The following is a 16,498-nucleotide window of genomic DNA, read 5'->3' on the forward strand; positions in this document are numbered from 1 at the left end:
AAACAAGTAATTATAGTGTAACAAATTAAGTTCTATATTGTCCCACTAGACGTATAGATTAGAGGTACTGCTAATGCTATATGGAGGAGTCTGGTAAAGCTTCCTTCAGGAGTTCAGATTTCAGATATGTCTTTGGAAATTAGTAAAAATTTGTAAGACTGATTAGAGAGAGCAGAATTTTGTGTACAGTAGGAATAATAAGGGCAGAGTTTCCAATGTAGAAAAATACAGTCAACTCAGAGAGCTGCCAGAAACTCTTACGGTAAAGCACAGGGGATTTGGAAGAAGTGAAAGAATCTGAATCTTTGTATATAAGTAGGATCTAAATACAAAGAATTATTTTATGCTATTTTAAATTATTAGGACTATGAAAAAAGTTTTAGTACCGGAAAGCCACAAATTTGCAACTTCGATAGATGTTTTTGGCTGTCACATAAAACATGTATTGGAGGAGGAAGTCAACATGGTAGCAAGGGACACCTATTAGGAAGTGATGGACACTGCTCAATGAGAAATGATGAGGGTCTCAACAAAGGCAATGTCAGTCCTTATAAAGCAGAGGGGACAGGCTGAAAGTGATTTGAAAATTAAGATTTTGTTATCTATTGGATAATGGAAAAAGAAGGGAGGATACAAATGACTCTCAAGCTGGGTGATTAAGTAGTAGTACAATTTACCAAGACCTGAGGACATTATGTTTATGATTATAGATTAAGAACAAAGAAGCAAGGAATAAGGGGAGATGGAACAGAGAAGATGATAGATGAAGGAATCTTCATTGTTCCCCTCCCTCCAAGGTATGGAGAACCAGAGATCTGGTGCAAAGACACAATGTTCAAAAATTAGGATGAGAAAACGGCCATGCCACTACAAGGCATCCTGGCATTTTGGGATGTCTCCAGTAATACAAGGGCTTATTTTCTGTAATTTATATAGGTAATACAACAAGAAAGGAAACCATCCTTTTATTTTATTAGCTAGTATCACATTCCTTAAATGTAAATCAAGTCTCTCACTTAAATTGAGACACTTCTGAAAGAAAATATCAAACAGAGTTGGTATTTTAAATTATTTCATTGAAAAGTTACATTATTTAGACAATAGAGAAAGAAGACCCATATCATTTGTTGATTGATGAAGGCAATAGCATAGTATGAAAATGTTTCATTATAATACTCAGATTAATTCTTTGGTTTTTAGTGAGTAGAGTATGTGGTCTATTGATTTCTGAAGTAGAGCTCAGAGGTGATACTTAGCCCGTAATTTACATCAGAAGTCTAATAGCACACACACACAAAAAAAGGTTATGAACAAGACTTTCATTAAAATGTGGCTCATATCATTCTCTCATTGTCTTTCTTTTCTTAAGATTTTATTCATTTATTTGACAGAGAGAGAGAGAGAGAGAGAGAGAGCATAAGCAAGGAGAGAGGCAGGCAGAGGGAGAGAGAGAAGCAGGCTCCCACCCGAGCAAGGAGCCTGATGAGGAACTTTACCTTAGGACTTTGGGATCATGACCTGAGCTGAAGGCAGACACTTAACCAACTGAGCCACCCAGGCACCCTCATTCTGTCATTTTCTATCAAGACAAACTATCTAACTGTATGGACTATTATTAGTTTCTACATTATTATTATTAACATTAATAATATTATTACTGTTATTATTAATAATATAATAACACAGTATAGTCACTCAATAAATAATTTTGGAATAATAAATATAACCCAGTCTTTTTCCTAAAAGGATTTCAGAAAGTGACTTGAGAGTCACTTGAGAGTCTCAATGAGTTGAGACCCATTACTTGAGGAACAACTTATTGAGAAGACTTGGTTAGGTATAACTGATGTATTCAAATACCTGGAGACCTGACTTTTGAAAAAAGGATTTATTTATTCTAGATTGCACCAGAAGGTAGAAGTAGAATTAATGGTATGAAGTTTTCCAGGGGCAGGGTAGACTGAACATACTCAAGAACTTTCAGTGAATTAACCTTGTCCCCAAATGGCAGTTTTTCTTCTGGAATAGGGAGAGCCCCATTAAAAAGTGTTGAAGCAGAGGCCAGGTAAGAATCCATGTTTGGGTGAGAGGTGGATTAGACACTTCTGAGATCCTCCAGCTTTTTGTCAAAATGCTGTGATTGTTTTCCTCCTAAACTTATTGAATGAACAACCCACTAATGAGTAATCCTTCAATGATAGAAATGTCAAGTCTAACCAATAGCATTTGGGTCAATAGATATTTATTCTGAAATATTTGAGGAAGAATTGATACTGCTTTTAAGTTTCCTCATTTCAGACAAGTGGTCTAAGAAGTCTATCCAATGGCCCTGAGTCTGTGTTGGGTAGTGGGATAAGAGAGCTGTGGGCTCACAGGTATGGATGGAAATTTCAAGCTTTTGTTATCTATTTATCCAATGATTGAAGTCCTATAACAATGTTCTATCTAAATGACAATCTAGCTAAAGCTTGAATACTTCCAAGTGTCTTCAAGCCATTATCTTCCAAACCAGCTCATTCCAACCTCTTTATGCTTCCTACTCTGTGTCAAGTCTAAGGACTAAATATCTGTTTCATAAACCATTTTTAACACCTGGACACTGGCCACTAGATCACTTTGTAGACTCTTAAACATAAAATCAATAGAATCTACTATTTTGCAATGAACTTAATTAAAACATAAAAAGGCAGTAAAACAGAAACTAATTGCTTAATAATTTACCCAAGTTTATTCTGTATGCTTTAGATTTGAAAAATTGCTGCTACTATTTCACATTAAAAAGCTGATTCTGAAATTTCTGCAGGGCTAAAATTAATCTGTTGCATCATTTAACTCAAGCCTAACAACTGTTCTGCAGGAAAACCCTGAAAATGCTAAGCTGATAAGAATCATCATCTTAAAACCAAGTAAACATCTAATTGTCAGTGATACTATTTCAGAATTAGCTTGACATTTGAAGAAATCTATACCTTTAATAATAAAATAGTGTTCTATTATTAAGGGAAATAATTATATTATACTGAAACATTTTTTCACAGATTTTATATAGTCATTGTACTAAATTTCTATTTTTAGGTGAATGTACTTTTTCTTACCTGTGACAAAGCTTCAATACTATGCACATAAAATGGTCTGGAAAAAATAAAAACTGGCAAAACATAGTCATGTCTAGCCATTTCAGCAATCCTCATGGCTTCCCTAACTCGATAATGAACAAATTTCAGAGCATTTAAACTTGACTTCAATATTTTATCCAAATATATTGAAGTATAAAGTGCTGTGCTTTTTTCCCAAAGCCACTGGAGTTGGTCATTGCGTAAAATTTCATCATCTGGGCATTTACCTGTGTACATTTGTGGATTTATCCTATAATCATAATTGTAGCAGTCTGGGTAAAGATAAAAGCCCCATAAGCACTTTGGTCTCATTTCTAAAGCCAGTGTGAGAGTGGTGCTCATAAGATTCTTCCCAGAATTTTCAAATTCCTGTTGGGCAACTGTTTTCACTTTCATTTCTGACCAGTCAGGATGGAGGTTTCTAGTGAAGGCTAAGGAGTGGTTTTTATATATTAGTCTATTGCCCCAATTTCTATCCCATTGAGGTTTCCAGCTCTCCCAGTCAATGATAATAAGACCTTCTGATCTCCACCAAGAGACAACTTTTGCAATGTCATCAGTTGTCTTCTTGAGGTGTTTAGGAATACTTATATTCTGTGGTATCCCTCCATTAAAGGGTTTTCCATCTTGAGAGAAATAAGGATAATACCCTAATTCATTTGGATAAAATATGGCAATTGTTGATCCCCTCTGAGTCTCTAAAGGATTTGATATAATATTAAATAACTGGAGATTCAAATCCACGTTGAAGAAATGTTGACACTGCATTGTTGGGACAGCCCAGAAAATGTTGAAAGGTTGGTTCTTGATCACTGGAGGCAGTGCTGGTTTGAGGACTGAATGAGTGAACTTGATCAAGGGCAACAGCACTCCTAACCAAGCTACCCATGGGTTACACATTTTTTCACCATTACAGCAGTCTCCTTAAAAATAAGAAAAGGAAAAATCATTAGACATGATGGAGTCAAATGCCCCTTTAGTTTCATATTACACAGTGAGTAGCAAATGAAGTAAACTCACAGTGGTGTTCAAGCTATTCTTTAAATGATAGACCAATTTTTTTTAATAGATTTATGAGGTTTATTGATATCTAGGCCTAATTTATAGTTTCATTTGAACAAGGGGAGAGAAAATGAAACTTTTTTTTAACACTAGAAATGTGAAAACAAAGTCCAGTGAATAAAAACTAAAGTAAAAATCTTCACACAAATTCTCAGTTATGTCAACTCTACCTGTGAGGTATTCTGGTTTTAATTTCCTATTATTCTTGACTACATTGATATAAGCCATCCTGTATAGACAAAACTTTGGTTGTAAGGGAAACTAGGAAATAAAAGTATGAATGGTTTGCCATAGCTCCTTGATTACTGAAAAAGTGACCAAGAATATGCCCTGTTAAAATTTAACAAATATTGACATTTTAACAACTATTAATTAGAATTAAAAAGAACCAATATCAGCAATAAGCAATACTTTTCTTGCTATTTGAAATGCACTGGCCTCCTCAAAGATTTGTCTACTTCTTTATCTGTTTTGTTTATAAAAGAAAGCAATCATCCTTGGATTTAGCACAGGCTAGAATACAAAACAGACATGACATTTACCTGCTATTGACTATGGATTTGGTGCTGTCTTCTCTCAGGAACATAAATAAACCTTAAAACATGTATTAGTTCTTTAAATTCATGGTTTTCTCATCAAGATATTAGACTGTCTTTTCAGCAGTTAAATCCCAATGAAACTTCGCTCTTTAAAATCCCTTCTAAATAGTCAGTTGACTAAAAACTGCCAAAGAATCTTCCCAGAATACAAAGACTGCCTAATAAATGACACATTCCAGCCAATGAGATCTCATTTAGAAAGCAGTAGAGTTGAAGTTATATATCAAAATTATTTTATCGTGTATATTTTTACATAAAGGAATCACAGATTTTTCTCTGATGTAATTCGACTCAGTATCTTTTTGAGAGTCATACATCTTGTGTAGTTCTTGCTTTCTTTATTTAATATATTAAATGCAAGAAATGATGCCAGCCAAAATCATATGTTAACTCTGGCAAAATAGCACCTTAGTTTGTAAAGACTTTGGCATTATCTTGGGCCCTGGCATGCATTTTGTAATTAACTTCTATTATAGAAACAAAATTATGCATTATTAAACAGAATGAATTTTTAAATATAATTAATTCTTTCCCCATGATGCTTACTGAGATTTCATTTCATTTTTTAGCGATTTTTATTACTCAGAATATAAAGCTAGATCGAAATTTTCTGACTTATAACCTACATACATGCATATATACACATACCTACATGCACTTTGTTTTTTGTTCAACGAATCTGTAGGAGTGCTGATGACACTGACTCCATCTTCGGTGCTCCATCTTGTTCATGCCTCCTTTGGGGCTATTGTTCCAGGCCCCATGGAAGTTAATGTAAGCCCTGCCTGGAACATGGGAAGACTTGTTCTAATCTCCCTAAAGCGGTGCCTAGAAGGCTCCACATTAGATAACTAGTAGAGAGCCTATGATGTGCAGGTGGCACCACTTTAGATAACTGCCCTTTGACCTCACCACCATGCCCCTGACTATAAAAACTGTGGATGAAGGTCTGGACTGGGTGGAGAAAAGCTGTGTGGCTGCCTGAATCCTTTGTATGATGTAGGAGATTTTCTTGATTGCAGATTCTCAGTTACAGAGGACATAACGGACAGTTTTGCCAGACCAGGGAGTGATATGAATTTGGCTCAATGAGACGATACAGAGAGGAAAATACAAGTGATAAAAATAACCTGGGAGTTTGGGTTTTATGCATTAAAGGCATGACGGAATGAGTTCTGATGGGCTTTTAAACGGAGGTTAATAATCAGTTCCAATGATAACCTACTTGTTATTGGTATCTTAGGTATTTATAGTGAGAAGTAGGGGGACAGGGGATCATTTTGCCAATAGCATTCAGGGTTCTGTGGTCTCTGTTTTCAATTCTGCCAAGAACTGTGTCAAAGGTGAGAAAAGATATGGTTTTACCATGCTTTTGTTATACATTTTCTTCAACTGAAATGTGGACTTAATAAGATGGTTCCAAATATAGGTGTGTATGTGTACATATATTAGAGTCTAAATTCATTATGATTGGGGATTTTATTCTTTCCACTCAATGATAGCAAGTCTTGTGATGTCTCCCAGAGATATGTATTTTTTTATACATGATAAAATGACTAATCACTAAGCTTGTTATGATAATACATTATTAACTTAGGATCTAGTAAAAAAATCTCTCTGGGGTTTATAATTTTAAACCAACAAAAGTTTAGGGGAACCTGGCTAACTCAGTCGGCAGTACATGTAACTCTTGATCTCCAGGTCCTGAGTTCAAGCCCCAGGTTAGGTATAGAGATTATTTTAAATTAAAAAAAGAAATGAGGGGGACCTAGGTGGTTCAGTCAGTTAAGTGCCTTCAGCTCGGGGCTTGATCCCCACTCTTCATCAGGCTCCCTGCTCAGTGAGGAGCCTGCTTCTTCCTCTCCCTCTCCTACCGCTCGCCTACCCCTGCACATACTCTCTTGCTCTATCTCAAATAAATAAATAAAGTATTAAAAATAAAATAAAGCATTGGCCTGAGGGCAGGCATCCAGTTAAAAAAAAAAAAAAGTTTGTGACTATTCTTTAGAACCTCTTAAAATACGTTGTGGGCCATTCGGGCAAAGATGAAATTTTCTCTCAAGCTGAGGTCTTGTTTGAGTGAAAATTGGAGCCCTGTTGAAAGCATTTAGAATAGGTTTTGTACTTTTTATTTTTCTTACCTGCCAGTTATTTATGGTTTTTATTTTCTCAGAGAAAGAGCTATAGTTCTGTAAAACGAAAAAGAAGAGAAAGAGTGATTAAAGCAGATTTGATTCAATAGAGTATTTTGCTCAAAATCACCCATATTTCCAATTTCTAATGAAATGACAACCTAAGTCAAATTCAAGTTATTTAAATTTCTGTACCAAAAAAGAGGGAAGTAACAAAATTCTCTGAAAAGCTTATGAGATTTATACTTTCCCCAGAAATAAGTAGGGAAGTTGCTATTTATCATACAGGCTTTAAATTTGGGTAAAAGAAATTATGTGAACTGTTAAGAGAGAAACTGAGGCATATTTAAAATTTTAAGAGTTCTTTTGAGTAAAAACCAATTTGAATTGGGCAGCACCAAACTAGAAGTGCTTAAAAGAACTCTGATAGGAGCTCTGGGAAAGACTTTTATGGGGTGAAGGTGAAAGTAAAGCAAGGCAATTATTGATTGGCTAGAGCTTAAAGGCCTAGTTGGCTGTTTGTGATTGGTTGTCCTTAGATCTCAATTTTGTCATCTTGAAGCATAAACTTGGATTTACTTATGCAGGCCATTATGGTTTTAGAGCCACTTCAGAACAGCATTATTTTCCCCAAAAAAGGTCCAGAGCAGGGGTAACTGTAGAACAACCATAGCATCAGCAACGAAAGGACTTCATATGGAATAGCTGGACTATCTTGTCCCTTCCCGTTTCTTAAACACAAGGAGCACTGGGCTGAGGCTTTTATAGCCTCAAGCTGAATCCTTGAGAACTGCTCTCTAAACTTGCAGGACTGAATACTCCAACCCCTCTCATCATTGACTGGTTCCCCTGGTAACCAGCCCCCTACCTTAGGTGCCTCCAAAGTCACCTCATTACCATAACAAGAGACACCTTTCATCCTCTCCTCAAGGGAAATTGCAAGGGTTTTAGCAGTTCTGGCCAAAAAGGGCAATGACAAGCAAAGATCAATAACATTTCTTACTATAAATCATAATATAACAGGTGGATGCATATTTTACATTGCTATGTCTTCCTATTTTTTTGTTCCTTTTATTTTATGTAATAACCTCTTTATCTTTTACAGTACTCTGTTAGGAAGTCTATTTTGATATTAATATAGCTTCTCCAGTTTTCTTATGCTTACTGTTTTCATAGCACCGTATCTTTTCCCTTCCTCTTATTTCCAGGCTGTCTGTATCTTTTTTATCTAAAATGTTTTTCCTGGGGCACCTGGGTAGTGCAGTCAGTTAAGTGTCCACCCTTGATTTCTGCTCAGATCCTGATCTCAGGGTTCTAGGATCCAGCCCTATCTCAGACTCCACCCTCAATGTAGAGTCTGCTTGAGATTCTCTATCTCCCTCTCCCCTCTGCCTCTCCTGCACATGCTGTCTTTCTCTCTCAAATAAATAAATAAAATCTAAGCATATATATATATATTTAGAAAAATAAAGTGTTTCTCCTGTAGGTAGCACACAGTTGAGACTTGCTTTTTTTTTTTTTTTAACACAGTCCAACAATTTCTGCCTGTTAAAAGGTGTTTAGTCCATTTCCACATAATGTAATTATCAGCATAGTTGATTTAAGTTTCTAATATGGCTACTTATTTTCATTCTACATCTTCTCTTTTTTGTTGATCTGTTAGGCCTTTCTTGCCTTCTTTTGGATTACCTGAATTTTTTTTTTTCTCATTCCATTTTATCTACTGGCTTCTTAGCCATATCTCTTCTTATTATGTTGCTAATGTTTGTTCTACAACTAACAATAGGATTACTTAGCTCATCAATGTCTATTTACTGTCAATATTATCACTATTCACACTTTACCTTTTATACCTGACAGTTTCTGTTTCCCATTTTTCAATTCTCACTTTCCACTTGACATTTTTATACTCCACGCTTCACAAATGTAATAACTTTACAACAACAGTATAATTCTGTTTATTCACTCCCCTGCTTTTACAGACATAATAGGAAAGTAAAACTGCCATATTCAGACATTACTGCTTATGTAGAAAGCTCAAAAGGATCCACAAAGAATTGAAAAAAAAAAATAGCAGAGTTTAACAGGTAGCTGGATATAAGATTAATATATAAGTCTGGTGTATTTCTATTCACCAGAAGGAAATAGCTAGAGAATGTAATTAAAGATTGAAAACTTGTGTAAGACTGCTACAAAGAAAAGTTATTAATCTGCATTGAGATATATTATCAGAGACCCAAATAAATGGACTTGTGATTTCTCTACCCTTGCCATTTACTACATAACAGTGCATCTACTGACTTATACTGTCTCCACCTTTCCAAACTACTTGGGGAAGAGAGGCCAGAGATTAAGAAGGGACTTGTCTCTGAGTGGCTTTGTCAGTTAGACATCGGCCTTTGGCTCAGGTCATGATCTCAGGGTTCTGTGATGGAGTCCTCCTGCTTAGTATCTCTGCCCTGCAGGGATTCCACTTCTTCCTCTCCATCTGCCCCTCTCTCCCACTTGTGCTCTGTTCTCTCTCCCAAATTAAAATAAATAAATAAATAAATAAATAAATAAATAAATAAATAAATGCACGAAGAAGACGACGAAGAAGAAGAAGAGACTTGTCTCTGAGATCCTGGTTAGGAAAACCCACCCTCACCTCTGGACGTGAGAATAGATTATATTCCTAATCTGTGAAATTATTATGCTTAAGGCAAAAAATTATAAGGCCTGGTAAAAGTTCACTAACATAAAGAGATCAATAATGTCTCAGCTATGGCCAAATAGCTTAGTGAGTTCTGGCTGCAATAACAAAATGTCATAGACTAGGTGGTTTATCAACAGAGATTTTTTTTCTCACAGTTCTGGAGGCTGAAAGTCTGAGATCACCCTCAGAATACAAGCACCCTCAGGTTGCAGTGAAGTTCTTCTTCCAGGCTGTAGAATGGCAATTTCTCATTGTAGCCTTACACAGCAAAAAGAAGGTGAGAAAAGGGCAGCGTGGGGGGGGGGGGGGGGGGGGGGGGAGGTGCTCAGCGGTTTAGCACTACCTTCAGCCCAGGGCCTGATCCTGGAGACTGGGGATCAAATCCCACGTCAGGCTCCCTGCATGGAGCCTGCTTCTCCCTCTGCCTGTGTCTCTGTCTCTCTCTCTGTGTCTCTCATGAATAAATAAAAAAAATCTTACAAAAAAAAAAGGTGAGAAAACTCTCTGGGGTCCCTTTTATAAGGACACTAATCCCATTCATGAGAGCTCCACCCATGAATTAGCAGGTTTTACCTCCTAATACCATCACATTAATGATTAGGATTTTAATCTATGTATTTTAGGGGTATGCAAACATTTGGTTCATTGCACCAAAGTTTATAGAGATACTAACGTTTGGATTTGATGAATTTTGACAGTTTACCACATTCACAACACCATGCTTGATGTTAAAGGTTGATTCAAATTGTCTCTTAGGTCCAAGAACTCAGGCTAATGTGTGTGGGGACCTGTGTATATATACACAGATGTGTGCGTGTGAGTATGTGCATAGACTGGGAATAGGGGAGGCTAGGGAAATATACATCTCAATTAAAATACCAGGCAGAAAGATACAAGTGCTAACTTTTTTCTTTTTAAAAAAACAGCTGCTTTCTTATAAAATTAACGATTATTGTACTGAATATGGAAGAATATAAAGAAAAATTCAGATTGATTTTATTTACATTACCCTCAAAATAATATTTTTCTGTGCACTTTTACAGAGATTCCTCTAAATGTTAGTCCACATTTGTATGAGCAGAGACTCTGTTCCACTAGAGTGTAGCATCAGGCAGTCTGGATACCTGGGCTCTCTGTGAGCTCCTGGTAGAGCAGACACTTAATATCAGAGATAGGGACACTGGAACAGAAGTCCAGAAGACATGTTTTCTGATCTTTATGAAGCCCAGGACTGTGGAAGAAAACATGAATCTCCCTTGCAGATAGGCTTCTAATTTGTAAATTCAGTTAGATTAATTCAGGTTCCCTGAAAGAGATGGCTAGAGGGAGGGTCATGGAGGGAAATACAAGGGAGGTATACTAGTCTCTTTTCTTTCTTTCTTTCTTTCTTTCTTTCTTTTCTTTCTTTTCTTTCTTTTCTTTCTTTTCTTTCTTTCTTTCTTCTTTCTTTCTTTCTTTCTTTCATTCTTTCTTCTCTTTTCTTTCTTTCTTTCTTTCTTTCTTTCTTTCTTTCTTTCTTTCTTCTCTCTTCTTTCTTTCTCCTTCTTTTTTTCTCTTTAAGTAAGCTCTAGCCCAACATGGGTTTTGAACTTAAGATCCCAAGATCAAGAGTCTCACACTCTTCTGACTGAGTCAGTCATGTGCCCCAAAAGGTATAATAGTCTTGAAGGCTAGGTAGATTGAACTTCAGCATCCAAAGATTGGAGGGAACAGGTACGATGATTGTGTAAGATTGGGCTTGACCATCTCCCGAGCTCTTCTTGGCTCCTTCAGAAGCCTGCATGCTCTGGATATAGGAGTTGTGAGATAGGAGAAAGTAAGGCAGGAGAGTAAGGTTCTTGTCTCCAGAGTCGAAGAGTGAATCTCATGGACAAAGGAGAGTGAGTAAAGCAACAGTTTTATTAAGCAAAGATACAGAAAAAGCTCTCAGGATTGAGAGAGGTCCCAACAGGATTTCTAATGTGGGCCTCCACTGACAGTCTTTATTTAGAATTGACCAAGGAGCCTGTGGCTTTATTCTTGTGATGTCTTGGTTTGAGTGAGGACTAGTGATAACATCATTAATGCCTTACTTTCTTTTTAGCATCTGGTTATTCTTTGTTGGTCACAAGTGACTGTCCTAAAAAAGACTACCACCACGCCTCCCTTGACACACAGGGCAGGGTGATCTAGTGTGTTCCCAAACCTCTGGTTTTCTTACACGTCTGCATTTATGATTTCTGTGAGCCTGATCCCATAGACCTCTACCTGTCTCTCCCTACCTAGCCCTTCCTGTCCTTTACTCAAAAGCCCTGTTTCCCACCATTGTAGGGACCTATAGTTCTCCTGTGGAATTCAGACAAGATTCTCACCTACCAGGATAGAGATAAAAGGATCAGTTTGTAGTGGTCTGGAATAGATTGGTGACCATGCAGGAAAGGGCAGGGACCAGACCCTTGAGCAAACTAGGTCACAATGTAAGAGCATACGATGCTTGAACGGAAGGAATATGAAGGGCTGATTAAGTGAGAATCTTTCTTCTCCCTTCCTCTAGGAATCCACAAGGTAAAAATTGGAGAGGGCAATCAGAATGAAATGTTGATCATCCACATGAGGGATATCAGAGCCCTGGGGTTCTGTGTATTATTTCACATATGAAACATCTATCCTCAGTGGTAGATGAAGTCAGGAAAAATACGTGCATAACCCTACTATCATACATTTCTTTAGAAAAACAATGTCATGTCATATATGCCATTTACTTCTGTGCTTTATTCACATCAGGCAGATGGTAGCTTGTGAGGATAATCAGCTTAGCTATAGATGGAGGAAAGCTACACTAACGTATATAGTATATAGTAGGACTAACTTATGAATTATAGTATAAGATGATTATATAAATAACCTACAAATTATGTGGAATAAAATCCAGTTCTCTAAGTTAGACATACCTGGAATGCCTCATGAATTCAAAACATGAAGACATCAGATGTGGTTAAAGAAATCTGGATAAGGGACACTTGGGTGGCACAGTTGGTTAGCATCTGATTCTTGGTTTCAGCTTGAGTCCTGATCTCAGAGTCTTAGGATTGAGCCCCACATCAGGCTTCATGATTAGCTTGGAGTCTGTTTGTCCCTCTTCCTCCCTGTTGCCATTCCCCATGCATGCTCTCTCTCTCTAATTAAATAAATAAAATCTTTAAAAAAAAAAAAAAAAAGAAGGAAAAACTGGATAAGCTTTGTGCTGGAGATGATACTTAAGGCTTAACTTGCCAGCAGAATTTGAACAGGCTGAAATTGCAAAGGGACTCCAGATGGAGGGAATCACAAGAAGAAAGATACAGAGGAAGGAAGACAAAGGGCACATACAAAGGGTAACAGACATTGCTTTTTGAGGTGTAGATATGTTAAGATGGTGACATCTGGCAAGCAGTTATGAATTTTTCTAGGGGTGTAGAATTGGCAGTCTTCTGCGTTGACATGGTGGTTAACACAAAGGAGGGAAATATCTACAGAAAAGAGATGAGACCTGAAGACAGAATTTTGAGGATAATCTCAAAATCAAAGGGAGAAAATATTCAACAACAGAAAGAAAAAACAAAAATCACAGAATTTTGGAGGACAGTATAGTGTACCTAAAAATGAGGGGCCTTGTTATTTAAGGAAGGAAGGTAGAAGATGAACACCAAGGAAAGGCAACTTGCTGAGGCAGTTAGATGTTGACTAGTTTCAAAATATGAAGGGGTTTATGAGGAAATTAATTGAGTGAAAGCAGTATTGTTCCTTAGACTTGAGTACAGTTTCCCTGTGACCTCTCGATATCTCCTGCTCAAGCTCTTTCAGCTGGAGTGGAGGGGGAGCCATTCTCAAGAAGGAATGCCTAATTGGTACAGGCTTCTCAATGTCGGGGTACTCAACTCAATATACTCCTGAAGAGCTAAAGGAAGAGATTGACACTCAATTTGAAGTCCTAGTAAATAATTAGGTGCGTGGAACTTGGTGTCTTTTAGTCCTGAAGTAACAGAAAGGCTGGTTTTGAGAGATTTAAGAGAGAGGCGTAAGAGAGCGGTAAACAACTGTAGATGTCCTAATATAAAAGATATATGTGGAATAGCACTGCTTCTTTCATGATTATTTATTAAACCACTCTCATCTTTGCAAGCAGTTGAGAAATAGGTATTTGTTATTCTTTGGTTTTGCCTTTGGTGTCTTTTGATTTTATCTTTAACATTAAAGATTCAGTATCATAGAAAGATCTATACCAAGCTCAAAAGTAACAAACAAGCTATACTCCTTCGCAGGGAAGTCTTAAAAAAAAAAAAGAAAGAAAGAAAGAAAAAGAGACGTCTGGGTGACTCACTGGTTGAGCAACTGCCTTTGGCTCGGGGTGTGATCCCAGGGTCCCAGGATCGAGTCCTGCATCAGGCTCCCTTTGGAGAGCTTGCTTCTCTCCCTGCCTGTGTGTCTCTGCTTCTCTCTCTGTGTCTCTCATGAATAAATAAATAAAATCTTTGAAAAAAAATAAATAAAAAAGAAAAAAAGAGATCACCCCAACTTGATCTCTATGATTTAGTTGAAATTTTATAATGTTTATTAATAATATGGGGTGCCTGACTGGCTCAGTCCATAGGGCATGTGACTCTTGATCTCAGAGTTGTAAATTCGAACCCCACGTTGGGTGTAGAGATTACTTAAAAAAAAATCTTTTAAAAAAATTTTAGATTACTAATAAATGTAGCTCAATAATACACAAAATAAAGTAAATTAAACCTGACTTATTACCTAAATAAAAAAGCTAGTGGATGCAAAAAGATAAGAGTTCAATTTAAATTTAATTAAACAGGATTCTCTGAAACAGAGAAGGCATTCTTGGGTGATGTGTAAAAATAGGAAAGCTTTCTTGAAGAACATATTACCTGAACATATGAAAAGATTTACAGTAGAGGGAGCTACGGTAAAGAAAGGGATATGCTTAAATTTAGTTTTCCAAAAGTCCATATGGACATTTAAAATTAGAATTATCAAGCAAAAAAAAATATTATTTTATATAATGTCAGAAACTTCTGCAGTAAGCATCTGGAGAAATCTTTATTTTTAGAGGTATAAAGCATTACATTGGTTGCTTTGGCAGTAGTTATACTTGGAGATTACATACTCTGTTTCTTCTCCCAAACTCATCAATCAGCAAAATCACTCCTCCTCTCCTTGGGAGGGATGAGGGAAAGGATAAAGGTGGTTTCTTTTCCATACCATTCTAGAAAATTCCTTCCCCTCAAGGACATAAAAGCCTAACACTTCATCAGTCTATAGGGTGACCACACATTCTGGTTTGCTGGGCACAGTCATGGTTTATACCCATTGTTCCCAGGTGGTTAATAGCAATGCCACCTTTTAATTCTCAAAACTTCCCAATTCAGACAATAAATTTTATAGACACCCTACATATGTAGCAATTGCCCTATGTATACTCAGGAGACACACAATACCTAAAATAAAAATTTTAAAGACTATACTTTCAAGGATCATTTCTACAATTTGTTACTAGAGAAGTTTCTATGAATGTGTAGAGAGCACCGGAAACTACCGGGAGGAGGCACAGCATCTCTCCAGACTGTGAAGCTGGTTTTTAGTGTTTGCTTCTGCAACGCCATTCACCATTGATATTGGTTATTTCTTCTCTTCCTTTGGGGGAGCAAGAGAGGGAGGATGCAGATGAGGAAATGAAAGGGAGGAAGGAAGGAAGGAAGGAAGGAAGGAAGGAAGGAAGGTTATTTAAAACTTTCTACTTAGCCTACAAAATGGAGGAATTGCAATTGCAAAAAAAAAATCATAAGATCAAACACGCAATAAAATTGATGTCAATTATATATGATACTTTGATTAACTTTTATATGAGTTAAACTGAGTAGGAATAAGCAGGGTTTTAAAAATATTTAATTTATTTGAGAGAGAGCAAGTGCAAGAGAGAAAAAAGAAAGAAGAAAGAAAGAGCGAGCGAAAAGAAGCAGAACCTCCCCATCCCCATCAATAGAGAGCCCCAGGTGGGGCTCGATCTCAAGACCAGATTCCAGAACCCTGAGATCATGACCTGAGCCCAAAGCAGACACTTAACTGACTGAGCCGCCCAGGCACCCCAGGAATACGCAGTTTTTACATATTTTACATATTTTTAAATACATATTTTTAAGTAATAAAAGGGTAGAATTGTTAGCCATCTTCAATTAAGTGATTTATACTTTTTTACTCTTTGTTCCCAGGAGGGAAAAGGTCCCATATAGTCATTAGTTGAAGCTAATGCGTGCACTGAAATATCTCATCTATTTTTGTGACACTGTTAAGGTCCACAGATAGAAAATCGACCAAAATTTCTTCCCTGGATTAATAACTCCCAATACTACTCCCACCTCCACTTAATTCCACTTAAATTTGAAAAAGACTTTTAATAATTAAGTTTTAGAAATTTTTAATAAGTTTTATAAGTTTTTTTCAAGTGCAGGGGCCCCTGGTAGTTTCCATCTGTGCAGCATGCAACTCTTGATCTAGGGGTTATGAGTTCAAGCCCCACATTGGGGATAGAGACTACTTTAAAAAAAATTTTTTTTTCCAAGTGCTTCAGTATGGAAGCCAAAAATGAAATGAGAAATAATATGAACAAATGCCATAATTGAGTATATTATTATAAGCCAACAAAGCGTAAGGAAATAAATAGGTAATAGGTAAAGGAAGATTAGTGAAGCCTATTTTTTCAAGGAGTTTACAATCTAGTGGATGAAATAGGCATAAAAAACAATGTGGCATAATAAATGATATTTCAAAATAACATTGACATTAAAAATGAGTATTACACTAGAAAGAATTTTTTAAATGCAGAGAAATAGTGACTACATTCTAATTGAATCATAGCAGATGATAGAC

The 16,498-nt window shown here is 36.6% G+C and overlaps 1 protein-coding gene and 1 non-coding gene across 6 annotated transcripts in view; one reads left to right on the plus strand and one right to left on the minus strand.

Annotated features, from left to right (window-relative positions):
• HYAL4 (hyaluronidase 4) overlaps nt 1-16,498 on the minus strand; it is a 96,153-nt gene that overhangs the window by 34,774 nt on the left and 44,881 nt on the right. Inside the window, exons 2-4 of one of the 5 annotated variants that reach the window (XM_041727459.1) lie at nt 6,919-6,966; nt 5,426-5,558; nt 3,096-4,039 (exon numbers count right to left, since the gene is read on the minus strand). The exons of 1 other annotated variant lie outside the window; for it this stretch is intronic. In XM_041727459.1, the coding sequence (XP_041583393.1) occupies nt 3,096-4,016 (921 nt within the window). In that variant the 5' untranslated portion in view covers nt 4,017-4,039; nt 5,426-5,558; nt 6,919-6,966. Of the gene's footprint in view, nt 1-3,095; nt 4,040-5,425; nt 5,563-6,918; nt 6,967-16,498 lie in introns of those variants that run through there. 3 more of the 5 variants (XM_041727457.1, XM_041727458.1, XM_041727460.1) reach the window with 3 other exon arrangements.
• LOC121475161 lies at nt 15,087-15,302 on the plus strand. The gene has a single exon (XR_005983636.1). It is a non-coding gene; the product is annotated as a small nucleolar RNA U3 (small nucleolar RNA).

This window comes from Vulpes lagopus, chromosome 13, assembly GCF_018345385.1.
Source record: "Vulpes lagopus strain Blue_001 chromosome 13, ASM1834538v1, whole genome shotgun sequence".
Classification (NCBI taxonomy): Eukaryota; Metazoa; Chordata; class Mammalia; order Carnivora; family Canidae; genus Vulpes; species Vulpes lagopus.